Source organism: Ovis canadensis, chromosome 2, assembly GCF_042477335.2.
Source record: "Ovis canadensis isolate MfBH-ARS-UI-01 breed Bighorn chromosome 2, ARS-UI_OviCan_v2, whole genome shotgun sequence".
Lineage (NCBI taxonomy): Eukaryota > Metazoa > Chordata > Mammalia > Artiodactyla > Bovidae > Ovis > Ovis canadensis.
The window spans coordinates 191,625,997-191,648,038 of NC_091246.1; the positions used below are offsets into that span (position 1 = coordinate 191,625,997).

The 22,042-nt window shown below is 53.5% G+C and overlaps 1 protein-coding gene across 2 annotated transcripts in view; it reads left to right on the forward strand.

Moving 5' to 3' along the window:
* Positions 1-22,042, forward strand: part of GLI2 (GLI family zinc finger 2) — a 261,304-nt gene that overhangs the window by 209,035 nt on the left and 30,227 nt on the right. For both annotated transcript variants that reach the window (XM_069574446.1, XM_069574447.1), the window contains 2 exons: positions 13,613-13,815; positions 16,793-16,978. In XM_069574446.1, coding sequence (XP_069430547.1) covers positions 13,613-13,815; positions 16,793-16,978 — 389 coding nt within the window. The remainder of the gene's footprint in view (positions 1-13,612; positions 13,816-16,792; positions 16,979-22,042) is intronic.

Here is a 22,042-nt window from a genome sequence, read left to right on the forward strand (position 1 = left end):
AAGGTTTCCTTCTCACGAAATGCCTGCTCAGTTCTTTTGCCCATTATTCTACGGAGTTGTCTTTTTCCTGCTCATCTCACTAAGATTTTTACACATTAAGGCTACTCATTTTGTGGTTGGTTACCTGTGCTGCAAATGTCTTCTCCCAGTCTGTGACTGGTGTCTCTGCTCCTGTAATGAAGCATCTGGGTCAAGGGACATTCCTGTCATAACCTGGTGCAGTTTACTGACCCTTCCTTCATGAGTTTCCCCTCATGCTCTCTCACAACCCAGCTGTCTGGTCTGAGCTTCAGCACCTGGACTCTGCTAGCTGTTTCCTGATTTGACCCACCTTTTTTTCAACTATTCTATCACAGAACACTGGGCCTGCACCACTCACTGACTCCTTTCCATTCCCCTGTGAGAGTTAAGGCCCAACTCAGATGCCACCTCCTACAGGAAGCCTTCTCAGATTACCCCAGAAGAGTGAAGGAAACCTTTCCTTCCCACCCCTCTTTTGGCTCTGGCACCTTGTGTGCTGTTTGCAGGCTACAGTGTCCACACTCCCTCCCTGATCCCAGAGGTCCCAGCATGGTGATTTTTTTTTTTAATTGAAGAATAGTTGATTTACAGTATTATGTTAGTTTCAAGTATAGACCAAAGTTGTTCAGTTATATACATATATACTTTGTCAGATTATTTTACATTATATAGGTTATTACAACGTATTGAATATAGTTCCCTGTGCTATACAATAGGACTTCATTGTTTATGTTTTATATATAGTAGTGTGTTAATCCCAAACTCCTAATTTGTCACTCCCAACCCTTCCCCTTTGATAACCATAAGCTTGTTTTCTAGGCCTGTGTGCCTGTTCCTATTGCATGATTTTTTAGAGTTCACATATAAGTGATATCATATGGTGTTTGTCACTGTCTGGCTTACTTCACTTAGTACAGTAATGTTCATGTGGCTGCAGATGGCATTATTTCATCCCTTTTAATGCTGAGTGATATTCCTCTGTGTGTGTGTGTGTGTGTGTGTGTGTGTGTGTGTGTGTATACCGCATCTTCTTTATCCATTCCTCTGTTGATGAACACTTAGGTCGCTTCCATGTCTTGGTTGCTGTACATAGCCCAACATGGTGATTTTGTCAAGGCACCAAAGTGAACTTTAGGTTGGGTTGGGGGAAGGAGCTAGGGGATTGTCTTTTCCTAACAGCTTGTCATTACTGGGACCGTATGACACTCAGGTGCTTGGCTTAGACCTGTGTGTAGGGGAGGGGGTTCAGAGTGGACCCAGGGAATGTCAGGGTTGACCAGACACTCCTGGTTCGGCACATATCGCTCAGGTTGACAGCCACTTGCCCTGTTTCCTGGGTGAGAAGTCCTGGCTGAGTCTTCTTCCAACCCTTCCCCTTCGGTCACCATAAGTTTGTTTTCTGTCTGTGTCTTTTCTGTATATAGATTCACGTGTATACTATTTCAGAGCTGTCAGGGACCCACCCAGTGTTGTCAGAGACCCATACTCTTCAGCGGGCAGAGGCAGTGTTGCGTGAGCACGGGAACAAATCAGCGACTGGCTGGCTGCTTCGGCCGGGCTCCGTTTTGCAGGTGTCCTTTTGCTGTTTTGTAGAGCCTCCCCCCTGGTGGCTCAAACACATGGGCTTGATCCCTGGGTCAGGAACATCTCCTGGAGAAGGGAATGGCAACCCACTCCAGTATTCTTGCTTGGAAAATCTCATGGACAGAGGACCCTGGCAGGCTACAGTCCATGGCGTCACAAAAGAGTTGGAAATGACTTAGCAGCTAAAACAAGAGCCTCCCCCATGTGGACAGAGTGCAGTTCAGATGCACCAGGAGGTGCCAGTTGGTCTCTGATTTAGGGAGAGGTAACTCTCCAGTGACTTTCAAGGGAACTCACTGTACCTGTCTCTATAATTGCAAACCCCCATAGTTTATTTTGAAAAGAACTTGATTTCTGGAACTTTTGAAATCCATGTGTGAAAAAGGTGGTAAGCAAACTTGCCAAGGTACAGTTTCCATACAACAGAAATGAAAGAAAACCAGACAAGCAAGAAACAACACAAACAAAACCAGTAAACAAAAGCCTTGGAGAGGAGATTGAACTCCACGCAGCAGGGCATGATGGAGCTCCATTTCTTTTTTAATTCTTTTTATTTATTTATGGTTGCATCAGGTCTTCTTTGCGGCATGCAGGCTTCTCTCTAGTTGTGGCACGTGGGCTCCAGAGTGCAAGCGCCTGAGATCCTGCACTGGAAGGCGGATTCTCAGCCACTGGACCACCAGGGAAGTCCCCCTGGAGCGCTCTTTCTGTCTGTTCGTAGGCCAAAGTCTTGCCGGGCAGGGATGCCCGTGAGAGCAGACCTGTGCCCTCCCTGGCCCCGGGTGCTAAGAGCCCCAGTTTAGGGAAGAGCAGAGCTCAGAAAAGCAGGCCAGCTTTAGGAAATTCATTTGCTTCTGGCATATCAGTGGGCCTGAGGTCACCTGCCTGGTGTTTCTGAGTAAGCGGGTCCTTGGCCTGGGTGGCTCGGCCATAGCAGAGGGTCATGGCCTCCCCACTCTGAGCCCACTGATCTGCCCATGGCCCTGGGATCCTGGTGGGTGGCAGCAGCTCATCCCAAAGGCAGGACCTGTGTGTACAAGCAAGCAGTCCCTGGGGCGGGCAGAGTTGGCATGTCAGGGCTGTGTGCAGGGTGCGTTCAGCTAAGGGGAGCCAGTGACCGTGTAATCCAGGCGCTGGCAGGAAGGCATGCTCCAGATCCCTGTGACACAGGGGGGATGGAACACAACCCTCAGACACCCTCCTCCACACCCCAACCCTGGTGTGAAGGGGAGCTCCTTTTCCTGGCCTGCCTGCCACTGATGGAGTACCTACTGGGGCGAGGCTACTCTGGGAAATAGCACACTAACTCTGCTCTCTTAAGAGCTGACAGTCTCAGAAGAAATATGACAGTAATAATGACAGCAACCCCTGCCCCATCCCGTGGGCCTTCTCTATACCAGCACAGTATGCTTGACACACCTTCCTAGCTCCTAGCAAGTTACCACCAGCTCCGTGGCTTACAACAATAGGGATTTCTGCTCTTATGCTTCTGGAGGCTCAAGGGGAGTCCCTTCCCAGCCTCTTCTCGCCTCTGGCATGGCCAGTACCCCTTGGCTTGTGGCCACTTCCCTCCAGCCTCTGCCCTAGAGTTACGTTGCCTCCTGCTCCTCTGGGTCAGGTTTCCGCCTGCCTGGCCTCTCTTAACACTTGCGCTGGTATTTAGCATCCACCCAGATAATCCATAGGACTTCCCTGATGGCTCGGTGGATAAAGAATCTGCCTACAATGCAGGAGACGAGACCCGGGTTCAATCCCTGGGTCAGGAAGATCCCCTGGAGGAGGAAAATGGCAACCCACTCCAGTATTCTGGCTTGGAAAATCCCATGGACAGGGTAGCCTGGTGGGCTACAGCCCAAAGGGTCACAAAGAGTTGGACATGACTGAGTGACTAAGCACAGATAACCCATAATCTCTTCTCAACATCCTCATCTTAATCACATCTTTCAGATGTTTTTGGTTTTTTTCCCCCAAATACAGTAATTTCACAGGCTCTAAGGATTAGAACATGGAGACATCTTCGAGAGACATCAGCTTCCCACACTTGCCTCCTCTCCACTCCTCACTCGTATTTGTAAGAGTGCTTCTGTGATTGCTCTTTCTGGACGAAAAAGCAGATTTAGAGAGGGGCATGACTTGTTCCGAGGCCCATGGTCAAAAGTGAGGCAAGGAACCCCTGTCTCCTGCTGCAATGCCTTGCTCTACACTGGACACACTCTCTATTTCATCCATCCATCCATGTCATTCATTGTTCATTATCTACTCATTCATCCATTATCCATCATCCATCCATCCATTCATCCTTTCAAAAAGTTGAGCACATGTGTGCCCCCGACTGCACAGGGCCTGCTGCTGGGGGAGTAAGTGAGTGGAAGTGGGCCTGGAGTCTGCCGCTGGGGTTGCCTGTCCATTGAGGAGACAGGCGCCATGTGAACCCATCACCGCAGGTGCCTGATGACCAGCCACAACGGACGTGCTCGGGTTCCGGGGAAGGAACTGTCCTCCACATCCAGGGCAGGGTAGGGATGAAGAGGAAGAAGGTGTGAATGGAAAAGCAGGTGTTTGGGGCCAGCTCCCTGAGGAGGAGCAAGGCAGGGCCCAGGACCAGAGAGAAAACCATGAGGGAGCATGCAGGATTCAGGAGGGGGGCACAGGCACCAGGCCGTGCAGGCAGGTGGTGTCCTGGTGCCGTGAAGGCCATCAGGCACCCCGAGAAGCAGGCTGGGGGGGGAGGTGTGAATGCCTGGAGCCCCAGGTGGCCAGGCCTCTCCTTTCTCCTAGGAGAGGATAGGATAGAGTGATGCCCAGGACTGGGTGCCCGTGCTCTGCCAACTGTCACTTTGGGTGCCAGTCATGCTGTCTGTGAAATAAGACACGGAAGGTGTTCCCTTCCTATTTCTGGCCCTCCTGACCTGCATGGGAAAAGGTCTGTGAATATAAATGGCAGCAGCAATGTCTCTGGGTGGCCAAGGGTCCTTCCTTCCAGCTGCTGACCCCCGCCTGTGCAAACCTGCTCTGACGGCTGGTTCTGAGTCTGGGTGAGTCAGCACCCTCAGCTCCGCATTGTTCTCCTCTCCAAACAGGCACCTTGGGTGGGGTCCAGGCCCCCAATCCCCAAATGAAGGAGCACGTTGGTTCCTGCCCAACGCCTTGGCTCAGACTGTACTGGGGTCAGATATACCGCCCCCCACTCCTCCCATCAGCACAGACTCATTTAGCTCCACAGCCTAGCGGAAGCCAACACCCTCTAGGAACGCACCTTGTTGTGCCAGCGCCCAGGGATGGCGCCCGTCCCCAAGGGTCTAGGCGTGCTTGCTCAAGTCCAGCCAGCGTGAGCTGTGGTGCACACGGACGTGCAGAGCTCCCATCACCATGCCTTCCCTTTCATCTCCCTCCAACACTGGTGCTCAGCACTTGGGGAGGGAGGGACCCAGGGCTGGATGCTGGGAGAGGCGGGCGGGGTCCTCTCCTCCACCCTCTGAGTGCCTTCCATTTGCTCATTTGTTAAATGTAAGGAAAGAGACAGTGGGCACGGGCCAAGCACCTGCTTGTCACCCAGGAATACAGCACACAGTTGCCGTACTGAGCTCGTTCTGTCTCCCAGCTGCCCAGCCTGCTGGTGAGGGTGCGGATTGCAGACCAAGGTCCGCAAGAAGTAGCAGAGCCATAATTCAGACCCAGAGAGTCCAGACTCTGTCTACCTGTGTGCCAGCTCCCCTCTGCCAGTACCCCCATCCCCAGGGTCCAGTCAAAGCCATGTCTGTGAAGGGACATCCAACAGGACTTCTCGGGGCAGAGACAGCTGTGGGGGGTCTTACCTGCCCATGCGCTCTTGACGGCATCAGAGGACCGAGCCTGCCTTCCCAGGGTCAGAAAACGCTCGACCACTTACAGCTCTGCAACCTCGGGCCAGGCTCCTAACTGCCCCCAACACGGGCAGTAAGACCTCCCTTGAAGAGTTTCTGAACCTGCTGCACACAGTTGGCCTCTAGCTCACATTGACCACGTGGTGAATGGCACCGTTCCTGGCAGTGCCCACTTGGACTGGGATGGCAATGGGCCAATTGGTCTCCACTTGCTGTTTTCCTGCTCCTCTTTCTCCTTTTCCTCCTTTCTTCCCGTGGCTGGTAGCCTGGCCCTGAAACCTTGTCCAGGGGCTTTGCAGGCCCCTCCCAAGGGGAGGGAAGAAAAGAGGAAAGCGCTAATGTTGGGAGGAACCACGGGACTCCTGTCCTGAAGCAGAATCAGCCCAAAGAGGCTGGGCCCCGCTGCGCATCACACACACACAGACACGCAACACGCACATACAAAGAGACACACACACAGACACAGAGAGACACACGCACACATACACTGACATGCACACATAGACACACACATTCACAGACACACATGTACACACAGACACACTCATGAGGAGCAGAAGGTAGCTGGCCATTCCTCTTACCCAGACTCCTACTTGTACTTTGTGCCCAGACACGGAAGGGCCAGCACAACTGCCCTCGCTGCCCAGCAGCTGTGGGCAGAATGCCTGCAGGCCAAAGAGTGTCAGGCCCGAAGAACCACAGCTCAAGTCTGCCTTGCAGGAAGCCAGGCCCCAGATCTCCTGGGCAGGGGGAGTCGGGGAGGCTGCATTAGTCAAGGCTCGCCTTGACAAGCCTTGGCAGTTGCCTAAGACAGAAAAAGTCAGCTGGAACTGGTTGAAACAAACAAACAAATGTATTGGCTCAGAGAACTGGAAAGGACGAGGGTACTAGCTTCTGGTGGACTTCCTCTGGTGGCTCAGTGGTAAAGAATCCGCTTGCCAATGCAGGGGACACAGGTTTGATCCCTGGGTTGGGAAGATCCCCTGGAGAAGGAAACTGTAACCCATTCCAGTATTCCCGCCTGGGAAATCCCATGAACAAAAGAGCCTGGCAGGCTACAATCCATGAGAGTCCCAAAAGAGACACGATTTAGCGACTAAACACCAACAGCTAGCTTCCAGTAAAACCAGATCCCTACCCAGGGGCTCACGTCAAGAAACTTGTTCCATGACTCTCAGCTCTGATGCTTGTGTTTCCTCAGCTCTGTTCCTGTCCTTGCCCCTCAAAGCCCTCAGCGGCTCCACACTTGTACAACACCACCTGTGGACAGAGCACACTTCTTTCCCAAAGATTTCAGTCAAAGCTGCTGTCTTGGGCACATGCCCATCTCCAGTGGTGCCTGGGGATATGGGATACTCTGACCATCTGAGCTGGGGTCACGTGCCCCCACCCACAGCAGAAGAGGAGAAGCAGATCCAATGTAGATCCAGCCCAAAGTTCTCTGTGGACTCTGCCACTACCCCCAGGATATAACCTTTGCAAAAAGTTCTTACATTCCAGCCCTTCTTTGCGCTTACTTCCTTTATTTTTAATATACTTCCCCCATAAACTCCTCCTGGGTTCCTCCTCTAGAACCCAAACCAAATGTCACCTTCTCTGAGAAGCCTTCAGGCAGAGTTAGGGAATTTATTCCTCTGCTGGAATCTTTATCAAACTAGCTTGTGTTTCTGCCTCTTCCACTTGGGCTGTGAGCTCCCTGTGGGTCCCTGGTCACATAGCTAGTGCTTGGGGCAATTTTGTTGGGAAGATGCACAAATATGGGAAGAAACAATTGATAAGATCAGGTTCTGATGAGCTCAGAGCTGGACTGAAGTGGAGAAGGTGATACATAAGGGTGGAGTCGAAGCTGAGCAGCCCACAGGGAGACTAATGTGGTCAGTGCAGTTGACAAAGGCCTGCAAGCATGTGAGTGTGCACACAGGCGTACCTACAACCTAGGAGAATGTAATGTCTTCTAAAAGCAGCTTACACACCTTGTCCCTCCTTCCACCCTCAAGGCCACTTCCGAGTCTCTGCCCAGTTGCCAGAATTCAAGGCCTGGATGGGTCATGGCTAAGACCAGGGTTGGGCTCCCACAGCCCATAGGCATGGAAGTGGAAGGAGAAAGGGAGGCTGTGACTGGGGGATGGCCTAAAGAAGCAGCTCCAGTGTTAACCAGCAGCTGCCTTTCCTGGCACACCCAAAGGCCCTGTTCTTGGTTCCCCAGCTCGGCAGCACCATCTGCATGGGGACTCTTAGTGGTGCTTAAGGTGGGACAAGCATCCAAGAAAGAGAAACTCTGATCCCTGAAGGACCGGTCTTGAAAGTTGGGTGTGTTAATGTGATTTAAGGTCACTGGGAAGTCCCCTGCTCCCCCTGGTGCATTCCTAATGCTTTAAATTCTACCATTTGAGATTCATTCCTTTGGCAGTGTTTGGTCTGTTAGAATGACAGTCTTGGAATTTTTGTGACCCTGGAACCTATCAGTCACTCAACAACCCAGTGTGAGACAGAGGTTCCAGCTCCCTCCTAAGAGCTGGGTTGGATTGTGCGAAGTGATGGGATGGGAGTTGGGGGGAAGAGAGTGGAAGAGCTGGAACAAGGCAGGGGGAGGAGAAATCAAGTTCTTTTGTTCCCGGGTGCTGTCCCTTTCCTGGTCCTGCGCCCACCAGAGCCCTGCTCACAAAGAACTGCAGTCATCAAGAGCACCTTCCTCTCTGCTGGGGGACCCTCGTGGATTAATGATGGTTCCAATACTTGCTCTCTTAGTGACCTTGGGTGAGGTACCTAGCCTTTCTGAGAGTGTTCTCATCTGTAAAACAGACATAAGGGGCCAACTTTGTGGATTTTTTATTGAGATTATTAAAGGAAAAACATGCATGTGACCCCCTGGCAGCTGACACCCAGTCTTGACGCAATGCCAGGTCAGGGCACAGCTAAGCTGGGCCATGCAAAGGGGATATCCAGGGAGGCTTCCCAGAAGTGTCTAGACTGTTACCTGTAGCTGTGTTGTTAATGGGCCTGTTGTCTTGGGTCCTGGGAGCCTAGGTCAGCAGATGCTCCACACCCAAAGTTAGCTGGTGGCTCAGAAGGGAAGGGAAGGACTTAATGCTTGTTTAGCTGCTCCCATGTCCCCAGCGCAAATCTTTGTGTACCACCTGGTGAGGCGCCAGGGACGGGCAGCATCCTAGCCTTAGACACCCAGATGAGTGGAAGGATTGGGGTTGGCCCCGGCCTGGGTCCCCCTGGACAGCCCCCAGAACCCAGTCCTGCTCTGCATTGCCCAGACTCACATTTGGTTCTGTCTCTCCTGGGAGGCTCTGCTGGCCCAGACCCCTCTCCCAGGCCTGGCACTGGAAGCCCTCCTGTCACTGGAAGAGCAGGGGATGTTCTGTGCACCCCATCATCAGCTCTGCGGTGAGCTGACGCATCTCATGGCAGGCCCCTGTTGAATCTACTTCGGGACAGGGTAGTGGTCTCTCTGAGCTTCCTGCCGTGTCACACCAAGGGGACAGGGAGACCTTGGCCCTGTTCCCCGCTGGGGCAGGAAGCACCTGGGCTGAGGGCAGCATGGTTGTGGGAGTGAGGACTTGGAGCTGGAATTGAATCCTGCCTGTGTCTCTGGCAACATGGCCTGGGGGTGACTTCCGTCCCTGGACCCGGACCCCTTGTGGGTAAAGTACAGTTGTTGGTGCCAGTTTTCGTGTTTCCTCCCAGAGGCCCTCAGCTCCTACTTCCTTCACAGGCTGCTGTTTTGAAGTCAGCAAGGCATCCCTGAGGGGAGGGGATGGCCTGGAAGAAACTTGAGCTCCCTATTTCCTTGGTGAAGAATATGACTGGAAGGGGATGACGGAGGTCGCTGCCCTCCAAAGGATGGTGACAGAGGTGTGGAGACAAGAGTGCCAGCTCCTCGGTGTACAGACTTGGGCCCCACCTGCCACCTCTGGGCCCAACCACTGAGGCTGGACAGGATTCCAGTCCCACCAAGGCAGCTCCCCAGTGGGGTGCACGTTGCCATGACGAGACCCCTTCCAGCCTCCTGCTTGGCCAGTGGGATGTTTGTCACCATGGACAGACAGGGGCTGCCGTGTGCCCTCCATGTGTTCCTTTAAACCCCCCTGTAATCACCCACTTGTCTGGGGTCCATGCACCCCACAGGGTGACCTGATACTAGGGAGGCCTGACCAGGCCACTTAGGGCCACCAGATTCATCAATTACAGACTGCCTTAAGCTCGATGCCAGCCAGCGTCCCTGCGAGCCCTAGGACCTGCCCTACCTTGAATTGTCTGGGGGAGGACCCTGGCTCTGAGGACTCACTCACTGAAGGTGCATCACTTACTCACTCCTCTTGCAACGACACTTGGCCTCTGTGGCCGGGGCAGAGCCACCTCTGATCCCCGGACTCAGTGCAGTTTCCTCACAGGTGGCCTGGGCTCTTAGTAGTGTTAGTCGCTCAGCCGTGTCTGACTCTGTGACCCCACGGACTGTAGCTTGCCAGGCTCCGCTGTCCATGGGATTCTCCAGGCAAGAATGCTGGAATGGATGGCCGTTCCCTTCTCCAGAGGATCTTCCTGACCCAGGAATCGAACCCGGGTCTCCTGCATTGCAGGCAGGTTCTTCATCATTTGAGTGGCAAGGAAGCTCCCTGGGCTCTTAGGGCAGGTTGTGCATGAGAACAGCTGGAGGCTATGGCTGACAGCAGAGGCTCCCCTCTGCCAAGCTCAGTACCTGGCTCAGGTGTGTCACCATCGCTGGCTTTGAAAATAACGCTGAATGACTGTGGGATGTCAGCTGCCTGCCAGGCACTTGATGTAGCAGTGCCTGGGACCCGCCTTGCTCCTGGATAGAGCCTGGTCACCTGGCAAGCACACCTGCCCACCTAAGAGGAGAATCATGCCTCCTTCGGAGGAGGAGAGAGCTTGTGCCAGGGGGACGGGCTTCAGGGAGGGCAATACTGATTGGGTCCCTGGACCCGGGCCTGCAGGGAGGAGAAGAGATTGCCCTGGCAAGGTATTGGGTGCAGGTTGGCCAAGAATTGACGTGGGCAAAAGCGCTGCAACAAGGAGGCAGCTTGGCAGGTTCATTGTATCTGTATGTCCCTCGCAAGTCATATCTGCCAAAGCTCCAAAATATGCACTCCCCTCCTGGTCCAGTGGTTAAGAATCTACCTTCCAATGAGGGGGATGAGGGTTCGATCCTTGGTCAGGGAACGAAGATCCCACACGCCACGGGGCAACTAAGCCCCTACACTACAACCAGAGAAGCGCACGTGCCACACGAAGAGCCAGCACAGCAAAAAAACAAACCTCGAAAGTGATACAGCAGAGCGCGCACCTGGGTGGGTGGAGTGCCTCAAAAGTGACCCAGCAGAGCGTGCACACCAGGCGGGTGAAAACCTCGGAAGTAACACAGCAGAGCGCGCACGGGGTGGGTGGAGTGGCCTCAAAAGTGACCCAGCAGAGCGCGCACACCAGGCGCGTGAAAAACCTCGAAAGTGACCCAGCAGAGCGCGCACACCAGGCGGGTGAAAACCTCGAAAGTGACCCAGCAGAGTGCTCACACCTAGGCGGGTGGATTGGCCTCTGAGTGGGGAGTTTGTTTAACGCAGATGTTAAGACATCCGGACGTCACCTGTTTAAGTTCTGGTGTGTGCTCTGTCGTAAGCACGATTTTCACGCCCTGTTGCACACAATCAGTAATTAGCTCTAGTCTGCTGCAGCCACAAACGAATCATGCCTTCTCTGAAGTAACTGGTTCTCACAGCGCCTTTTCACACATCCAGCATCCGGTTTTGAGGGCTTCCCTGGCACGTCTGGATTTTGCCCTCAAATGTGGTGCTGATGCTGTAATAGCAGCTCTCATTTGTTGACTGATAGCTGTGTCTCAGGCACTGTTTGAAGGACTTTCATCCTCACAGCAACCCTATGAAATGGGTACTGTTGTTACCCCTACTGTGCAGATAAGAAAACTGAGCCTTGGTGAGGTTGAATTACTGAGCACAGTGTGACTGAGCTGGTGAAGGCTGAGATTCTGCTTTTTTTAAAAAAATCTGTATTGAGATGTAGTTCATTTACAATGTTGTGTTAGTTTCAGGTGTACAGCAAAGTGACTCAGTTTTATGTATATATATAAGATTCTTTACCACTGTAAATTATTACAAGATACTGAGTATAGTTTCCTGTGCTGTACAGTAGCTCTTTGTTAATTACCTATTTTATATGTAATTGTGTGTATATTTTAATCCCAAATTCCTAATTTATCCCTCCCCCCAACCTTTCTCCTTTGATAATCATAAGTTTGTTTTCTCTGTAGGTCTGTTTCTATCTTGTAAGTTTATTCATATCGTTTTTTTATATTCCACATATAAGTGATATCATATGAGATTTATCTTTGTCTGTCTGACTTACTTCACTTAATATGATGCTCTCTAGGTCCAGTCATGTCTCTGCAAGTGACACAATTTCATTGCTTTTTATGGCTGAATAATATTTCATTGTATATATGTACCACGTATTCTTTATCCATTCATCTGTTGGCAGACATTTAGATTACTTCCAAGTCTTGGCTATTGTGAATAGTTCTGGAATGAACATAGAGGTTCATACATATTTTTGAATTAGAGTTTTATCCAAGCCCAGGAGTGGGATTGTCAGATCATATGGTACTTTTATTTTTATTTTTTTAAGGAACCTCCATACTGTTCTTTAGAGTGGCTGAGAGTCTAATGCAGATTGATCTTAACCTCCTGCGAGGCTGACCAGATTGGTCTGAACACATTCTTTGCACTGTGTGAAGTCACAGAGAGGTCCCTATCTTCTGAAAAATCAAAAGCGAAATCTTGGTAAATTTGGTTTCCAATGATTTGGTTGTGGTTTCCCAGCAACTTCCCCCTGTCTGATTTTTCTTTAACATGAGCAAGTTTTGGAGCAGATGACCTCAGAACACCCCTGCAGCTAACATGCTCACAGCTGCCTGGAGGCCCCTGGAGGCCAGGCCTGTCCTTTTGTCAAGTGGAACAGGTACCTTCTGCAAGGCTGACCATGGAAATGGGCCACAGCCCCGCCAGGTGCATCCCTGATTGTCAGTTGGTGTCAGAGAAGAGAGACTCAGGGAACATCAGAAAGAGCTTCATGTACAGAGAGCTAGGATGATATTCCAAAATGATGGCTCAGCCTTTCAAAACTCTTCCTAAATACTGGTCTTTTCCTTTCTAGCTGATTCTGTGGCTGAGCGCTTCACTTCAGGGATTGTCCCATGGAAGTCCCAAACTCTCCATCTTTCAGGGCATCTCCTGATTCCTCTTTTTCTCGGTTCTGTTAGGAAGACAAGCCCTTTGCATCTTCTGCATGCATGTTTGCATGCTAAGTCGCTTCAGTCGTGTCTGACGCTTTGCGACCCCATGGACTATAGCCCACCAGGCTCCTCTGTCCACGGGGATTCTCTAGGCAAGAATACTGGAGTGTGTTACCATTTTCTTTTCTAGGAGATCTTCTTGACCCAGGATCAAACCCTGGTCTCCTGCATTGCAGGTGGATTCTTTAACCGACTGAGCTATGAGGGGAGCCCAAAGAATGTTGGAGTAGGTTGCCGTGCCCTCCTCCAGGGGATCTTCCCGACCCAGGGATCAAACCCGGGGCTCCTGCATTGCAGGCAGATTCTTTACCACTGAGCCACCGGGGAAGCCCAGGTCTCTTTCCTGAATTGGCAGACTGGTTCTTTACCACTAGCACCACCTGGGAAGCCCATTTTCATGGTCTGTTTTCCACACCGGTTGGTAGGAGGCGTGCATCTGTCCATTAACGGAGACTTAGTTGTTAACACCTCCAGCCCTGAGCAGGCCGTGGGGAAGCAGTGGTGGCAGCTCGCAGGTGTGTGGCCTGCCGAGCTTGTGGCCCAGCAGATCCAGTCCCATGTATGCAGAATTTCATCACTGACATGAGACGCGTGGGTGGTCAGCCGCACCAGCCTCAAGAGCTTTCCACCTGCACTGACTGGCTCATGTGTTAATATGAGAGTTGAGACTCTATGTGAAGGGTGACCGAGGGATGTTGGTGCATAAAATAAATGTGTGATTGCTCATTTGGTTCTGCTGCTTGACGGGATTCCCCGTGCATCCTCCTGGGTGGGCTACACTTTCTTATAACGCTGTCGTTTCTCTCTGCAGGCCTCCCGCCCTGAGCGGCAGCCCTGTCATCTCTGATATCTCATTGATTCGGCTTTCCCCACACCCCGCCGGCCCCGGGGAGTCCCCCTTCAACGCCCCCCACCCGTACGTGAGCCCCCACATGGACCATTACCTGCGGGCCGTGCACGGCAGCCCAACACATCCCGCCATCTCTGCAGCCAGGGGCCTCAGCCCCGCAGATGGTGAGTAGGAAGGCCTGAGGTACAGGGTCAGAGGGGGCGATGCTAACTCTGATGCTGTGTGTTTCTCTCCCTTGCCCATGGGTTGGCGAACAGGCTGGCCTTCCTCCCTGGCACCCCTCAACAACAGGTCTTTCGAAAAATGAGTGGTCAGAGCCAAAAGAACCAGGGGCACATTGGGTTTTGCACTCATTTTGAAGAGCTATTCATAAACACCCTTAGCATGCAAAATGATGTAGTAAGAATGATCAGTTCTGTTTATTCACTGAGGTCCTGTCTTGGGTGAGAATTGTTTGGTTGTGAGACACCAAAGCCTGCAGAAGCTGGTATTAAACAGAGTGGATCTTGTATCAGGGTGTCTTGGGGCCCCCAGAGCAGAAGGAAGGCAGAGCCAGGCTGGTTGTCTGTCTGCATCTCTTGTGGGTCAACACATGGCCCCCAAATGGACTCCAGCCTGCAGCGGTGACCACCAGTGGCTTCATGTCCCTCTTGAGAGGATGCTGAGTGGCCCAGCTCAGAGTCAGATGACAAACCTGTTCAATTCATTTGAGACAGGAAAGTGCAGAGTCACAAAGAGAAACCAGACCAGGTAAATGGCTGCAGCCACAGGACTTGAAGATGGACGATCAGGATGTAGTCATTTGGAAATGGCCCTTTAGGATTGGACCCAGGGCTGGACTCTGCGTGGGTCCTCTGAGTGGCCTTGACCAAGCCTGGCTGCCCTGAAAGGTTGTGCTGCCTCCATGTGGGGCTGCCGTCTCCCAGAAAGTGGACCCAAGCTCCTGCACGTCTCTCCTGAGCATGCAGACCAGGTTCTGAATGCTGCCCCACCTTGAAGTTTACATGTGGTACAGTGGGCGGGAGGCGTGTTACCTCATGTGGAAAAGGATCCTCTGCAGACGTGGTTAGGTTGGGGATTTTGAGTCAAGAGAGATTGTCATGATGATCCACGTGGGCCTTAAATCCAGTGATAACTGTCCTTACAAGGGAGACGTGGGAGACGACGCAAAGATGGAGCCATGTGGCCACAAGCCACGGAAGCTGGCAGCTCCCAGATGCTGGAAGAAGCAAGGGACAGACTTCCCCCTAAAGCCTCCAAGAAGGGGTGGCCCTGCTGACGCCTTGATTTGAGACTTCCGGCCTCGAGAGCTGTGAGAGAATCAAATCTGTTTTCATAGCAGTTAGCGGCAAGCCTGAACTAACCTGTTACCGCAGCCCGGGAAAACTAGTACCCATAGTGACAGGGTGGTCCTCCCGAGGCCGGGGTCGGAGAGGGCCAGAGGGATGTCTGGAGGAGGGACGAGGAACAGAGTGCCCTCCTGGAGAGCCTGTGAGTCGGGGACCCCGTGGCTGCCGACAGCAGTGTGGCCACAAAGAGCTAAGTGGTAAGACAGGACTGCGCTGGAGGCAGACTTCCTGTTGACAGAGCCCTGGTTTTATGCCTGCTTTCCGTATACCAGCCTTGTGGCACCGACCACACCCCCCTGGCCCAGCCCCAGACCCTTGAGACAGCAGAGAATGTACCAAGGAGACGTGGCTAATGAGCATGGCCCTGACCCCTACAGAGGGTGGGTTAGAGACCCTGAGGCCTCTCTGGTCCCCAGACCAAGCTCCCCAGTGAGCAGAGGTAGGCTGACAGGTTCATTCAGCAGCGGTGCCAGCTGGAAATTTCATCAGTGGTCTGAGGCCGAATCTGCCAGAATGTGTGTTGCAGAGGACAGTGGGCATTCCAGGGGGGCTTCAGGGAGGAGGTGGACAAGGAAGGGTGAAGGGAGGGCATTCGAGGCACAGACAGGGCAGGCAGAGGCCGTGGGGCTGCAGGCTGGGGCTCTCCCTGGAGGACGCAGCAGGAGAAGGAGGGGAGGAAGAGCAGCAAGGATGACTTGTTTCCGTGGACTGCCTGTTTCTCTCTGCCCAGCACGCGTGCATCTCCTCGAAGATCTGCCAAAGCGAATAGCAGAGAGGCTGTGAAGACAGCTCTTAGAAACTTGGGCTCTGGCGTCAACATCTTTAACTCTTAAAGTGCCAGAGTCTTCAGCTGCTAAGGGGCTCACCGGGTGATGCTTGTGAACCTAGAGAGTGGATGCGATCCCGAAGCCCTGGGACCGCACCCAGCCAGGAACGCCCAGCCCAACATTGGCTGATGCTGTCGTTTTTACTAGTCATTCGACTCGTGAATATGATTGCCCCCATTTTACAGATGGAAAACTGAGCCAGCTCAGAGAGGTGGTGCCTTCTTAATTTTTCACACATGGTAAAAGCCAACTCCCAATTGGGATAATGGAGTGGCCAAAAAATTTGTTAAGATTTTCCTCTGATGGGAAAACCCAAATGAACTTTACGGCCAACCCAAAATTTGCTTTCCAAGCCTCCCTTTAATTAGCACCACACCCCTAAGTACTAGGCACCTTCAGGATATGCTGAAGTTCATCCTCCCACCTCCTTCCTAAGCCTCAGGCAGAGCTGAGTGCAAGGTTGAAGGCGGACAGTCCACCCTGGTTCTGCAGCTGCGGGACAGGCCGGGGGAGCTTTATCTGGCCAGGCTGGGCAAGCACTCACCCGCAGTCCTGCCTTGAGTGTTAAGGTGATTGTGGCCTGGCGCCCAGCTGTCTGGCCACCCCAGCACTTCCCATTGCATCGTCTTTCTCCTTTGGAAACTCTGGTGGATCACGGACCCTGTCAGCCTGAAGCTTGGGGCTTCTGTGGGGCCTGGACTGGGAGGAGGAAGCAGTTGTTTATGGCTTTGAGGAAAGAGGAATGTGAGGCTGGAAGCAGCAGCCCCATCGGCAGAAACCGTCCCACCCCAGCCAGCCCCGCCCAGCCGTCTGCTCGGGGCTGACCTGGGACAGCGGGGTAGGGGGACCCAGGACCCTTGGGGGTGGAGGATGGCTAGGGGGCACTGAGGGGCCTCCTCGGGCCAGGTGTGTGTTCCTCTTCTTTTTGGCCAGATTCTAACACTTTCTTTCCCTCCCACCCGCAGTGGCTCACGAGCACCTTAAGGAGCGGGGGCTGTTTGGCCTTCCCGCTGCAGGCACCAACGCCTCAGACTATTACCACCAGATGACTCTCATGGCGGGCCACCCCGCGCCGTATGGGGACCTGCTGATGCAGTCGGGGGGTGCGGCCAGTGCACCCCATCTCCATGACTACCTCAATCCAGTGGATGGTGAGTGCTAGGCCGGGGTTGGGGTGGGAAGCAGGGCAAGGCTGACGGTTCCCTCTGGGGATGAGGCGGGTGCTGGTGGCTCACCCGCCACCGGCTGGAGGTGGCTGGAGGTGGCTCCTTTTTCCTGGAGGAGCCAGATGGAAGGGTCCAGGGTTTACCCCAACCCCTGCCGTGATTGTTTTCCATGGGGGACCAAGTGTAAACACCATGCAGAAATACATAGTGGGTCATCAAGGGCCAAGAAGTGTTGTAGGAATTGAAGACAGTCCAAAGAACAAAAAGGACTCGTGTCTGCCTTCATGGAACTTATATTATAGTGGGGAGAGACAGATAGCTCAGAAATGGGGGAAGGGGAATTCCTTAGCAGTCTTATGGGACTCTGCAAAGAGTGTGGCAGAGTCCGACATGCTGTGTGGCTAAAGAAAAGGAAAAAGGAGGTCGGGCAAGGAGCTTCAAGTGGATGGGGGTGCCATCTTGAATGAGGAAATCCTCACTGAGAAGATATTGGAGCAAAGAATTGGAAGAGGTGAGCCGTGCAGAAATAAGCCGAAGAGTGGTACAGGCAGGAGAGACAGCACGTGCAAAGGGCCTGAAGCAGCGTTGTGCCTGCTGGGGGCAAGAAAAGCCCAGGAGGCCAGTGGACCTGTTACCCTGTGAGTGCAGGGCCCGTAGGGTATGGCCAGGGTTCTGGGGCTGGCTGTGCCGGCCGCTCAGGGCTTTCACAGCAGAGTGATATGGGGCCTGTGGAGAAAGTTGCACAGAAGAGTAATGAGACCTGACTTATTCTTAAAAGGAATCCCATTCTGGCTGCTGGTCAAGAACAGATTTAGGAGCAAGGTGGAAGCAGAGGTTCCAGCTGGCAGATATTGGGAGAAGTGGTCATTTCAGGTAGATTTTGAAGGAAGAGCCACAAGATTTGTTCCTGGATGGGATGCTGAGTAAGGGAGGAAGAAAGGCGTTGAGAACAACATCAAGGACTCCAGCCTGAGCAGTTGGAGGACAGAGTAGTCAGTGACTGAGCCAGGAGGCCACAGACACGTTTGTGTGGACGAAGGATTGGGTGACCTGGGAAAATGAAGTGGGCTGGTCCTCCTTAGATGCTAAGACCCCCTCCTACCCTCTGCACTCTCACAGCTGTTTTCCTAGGTGCACCTGCACCCTGACCTTGAGCCCCTGGGGTCAAATGGAGCCCCCTGTGTGGGAGAGGGTGGAGGAGGGGTAGAACGCTAAGGACATCTCACCCCCTCCCCAGCCAGCGCTGCTCCATCTGCTGGTCTTGGAACTTCCCCCAGAGACACCCAGGGATACAGACCAGGCAGTGGGGCTGGAAACCACAGCAAGGCTCCTGCAGATTTGTCCTCCTCAAGCCCTTCTTCATTTCCTGATTTCAGGGAGCAGACAGGCCTGCAGGAAGACCTGCTGGGCTGCAGGCAGCCCCATGGGACCAGACAGGGCTCGGGGTGCTCTGCATCCCTCAGCCCCCCACCCCCATCCTCTAGTCCTCTGCCCTGGGCTTCCTGTCCACCCCTGGCCAATGCAACCACCTTATTGGCTGGAGCAAAGCCAAGCCCCTTACTTCCTAAGGCTTGGCTGAGATCTCATCTCTTCCAGGAAGTCCTTCTTGATGTCCCTTCCCTCGCCTCCCTTTCTTGTTACTGACCAGGGTTGCTGGTCTCTTTAGTCAATAGAAATTGATCAGAGGCCAGACAAGAAATTCAAACAAAGCTTTACTGGGACCCCTGCTGCAATAGGGAGTAGCGAGAACAAGTAACAGTTTCCCTTGCTTACCTACTCCCCAAGAGAGTTCCTCATGTGGGGGTGAGGGTAAAGGCGGGCCCAGGGGTCAGTCTGGAGGGGTGGCTTAGGTGGTTTGCCCACCCTTTAAGTGTTGCAGTGTGCAGGGGGCATGTACAGTACCTTGCTTTTGCTTCTAACACCTGGTTTTTGCTCCTGACCCTTAAGAAATGGCAATTCGGTGTTTGCTGTTTTTGTATCTTGTTGTCCACAATTCACTCCTACTGCACGTGTGTGCAGTTTTGTTTTGTTTTGGTTTAATCCCTTATAGTGTCTTTGTATTTTGTTGGTCAAGGAGACATTTGTCCAGGTACAAGAACTGCAGCAAAGGGTCCTAGGTCCCAGCCTGTCTCATCCTCTCTATTACATCTCACACTTATGGGAGCCACCTCGTGTGGTCCCTGAGCCCCCAGTTCCCTGCCACTCCCCCCACAGGAGTGCTGCCAGGGAGGAGCATAGCAGTCCTCCCAACACCAGCTCTGTGGGCATTGTTCCATGTCACCCTCAGCCTGCCCTGAAGGGAACTGACAGCACGACCAAGCAATGCAACCAGCACCTGATCCCGTGCCTTCCCCAGGATGGTGTTTCGTCCAGGATGTGAGCTTGTCCTGGATGAAACAACAGGTGAAGTGACACCTGTCAGCCTCCTGAGCACATGTTCCTCTGTGATTTTCTCTCTCCTCCCCTTAACAGCCGTACAGGTATCCCTACAGGGAGCAGGCTGGCTCCTGGGAGATCATGGGTGCTTGTTACTCATCACAATTAGACCCCAGATGACAGCAACAATACAGGGCATAAATGTTGCTACTGTTGTCCAAACAGAAGTTTCCCCAAGCGATGTCTGCCTTCCAAGGGCTCAGGGTAGGTGCTGCACAGACAGAGAAGCCATGGCCAAGGGGTGTGGTCAGGCAGGTGTCCCCAGAGGGCAGGAGAGGCCGAGTCAGCGTATGTGAGTGCGTGCTGCGTGCACGCGTGCGAGCGTCTAAGTGGGGTCTGCCTGTGTTCCATGACTTCACACACATTCCCTGTGTGAAGGGGCTGGGATTCCCATCCCTGCTGTACGAAGAGCTCACTGGCCCAGGCTGCACACTGGGGATCCAGGCCCCTCTCCGCTTGTCAACCCACCAGACTACCCCATGCAGCCCACCCTAGACTTGCCAAGTCTGTTGTGTTAGCTCCCCAGCCACCTGGTCCTGTACCAGCTCCCAGCACAGCCTCTCAGCTCAGGCTCCCTCTACCTGATCCCCACCTCTCTGGATCATGTATCCCCTCCCTACTCCCATCACCCTCAGGGTCAAGCCCAGACTTTACAATGTGGCCTGAGCAGCCTTCCCTCCAGCCTGTCTCCGCCCACCTACACACTTCGCTGCACTCCCCATGCTCTTATGCCTTTGTGCCTGCCCCCGCAGGCTGGCCTGGCTCCACCCCGCAGGGGTCCCAGGGCTCAGGCCAGCTGGCACTTCTCCTGAGACACCACCCACACCAGCTCCCCTTGGGTTCTTCATCTCCCTCTGCCCACCTGCAGGGCCACCACCACCCCCCCGCCGCCAACCCAGGTGCACCAGCTGTACCTGGCTGGTACTTCTGTCTCCACACACCCCGCAGGTCCAGAGCATGGCTGCCAAGGAACAGGGATCTTGTGTTTGTGGGGTGAGGGAAAAAGAACCTGGGGTGGAAAGATGCCACTTAGTCGGGAAGAAGCCATGCTGAGACCAGCAGCTGTCAGCCTGCAGGAGCCTGGACAGGAACACAGCCACTTTGTTCTGGGGTGCTCAGTGCTTGACAGCAAGTGGGGCTGAGCATCTGAGGCAAGGGGTCAGGTGAGCTCAGCAGTGGGCGTGGGAGCTGCCCTGAAGAACTCGGCACACCCGCTGCTGTCCTGCCTCTGCCTCTGTCTTGAGGGTGTGATGGGCTTCAGGGCCCAGAGAGGAGCATCACCACCTCTAGCCTCGGCCTGAACAGACACTGACTCATGGCAGGTGATTTTCCTGAGTCCTGATAGATTTCAGCAACAGACTGTTTCTTTGCCCTGTTTCCCATCAGTTAGGATCCAAGGAAATCAGCGTGAAGTGTGCTGTGATTTCCTGTATTTGTTGTTACCTACATCATTTTTTTCAAACCAGTTTCAACCAGAACTTTGCTTCCGCTTTTCCAAGTTCTAGGCGTTGCTGCGCAGCTCCCATGTCTACAAGGATGTGTTGCTTACGTGGGCCCTGAGAGATTCAGGTGGTCACGGTTCAGGCCTGTGCCTGGTGGAGCCCAGACCTGTCTCAGGGGAGTCCCCGGCCCCCACTCCTGTGAACCATGGGAGCCAGGAAAGCCCATCAGCTCCAGTGTTTCTGGCTGGTCCCAGCTGCACAGATCTGGGGAGAGATGCTCCCAGACGCTCTGTCCACCCAGTGGAGGTCTGCGGTTCTTCCAGTCAAGTTTCTTTGTGCTCAGACTCTCACAGAGGAAGGCGTACCGGCCGGGGGCCAGGGCAGTGGAGCTCAGGGGACCACCTGTGAAGGGGCCCTGTGGCTCTGAGGGCCCGTGTTCACATGAGGAAACTGCCCATACACAGGACAGTGAAGTGTGAGCTCCCTGTGGGTGCAGGGGCCCTGAGAGCTCGTGGGCAGTCGGGGAGGCTGTGTGTATGTGTGTGTTTCTCTCTCTTCACACACCCACACTCATGTCACACTCATGCCATATCCACCACCACACATACCATAACCCCACCACACACACACACACACCACAAACACACACATAAGCACACACCATACCCCCACCATACTCACACACCATACCCCTCCATACACACACCCTGCACCCACACATGCTGCATCCCCACTACATGCACACACACCACAAACACACACATAAGCACACACCATACCCCCACCATACTCACACACCATACCCCTCCATACACACACCCTGCACCCACACATGCTGCATCCCCACTACATGCACACACACCACAAACACACACATAAGCACATACCATACCCCGCACACGCACACACACGCTGCACCCGCACATGCCACATCCCCACCACACACACACACACACACACACACACACACCACATGTACGTGCCATACCCCCACCACACACACACACACTCACTCTCCTCATTCATTCTGAGGATACTTACTGAGCACCTGCTGTGTGCCAGGCATGGTGCTAGGTGCTGGGGATGCAGTATGCCAAGCCCTGCGCTTGCGGTATTTACCATCCAGTGGGGCTGTTCTGAGGAAGGTCCTTGTCGGGACAAAGAATACCTG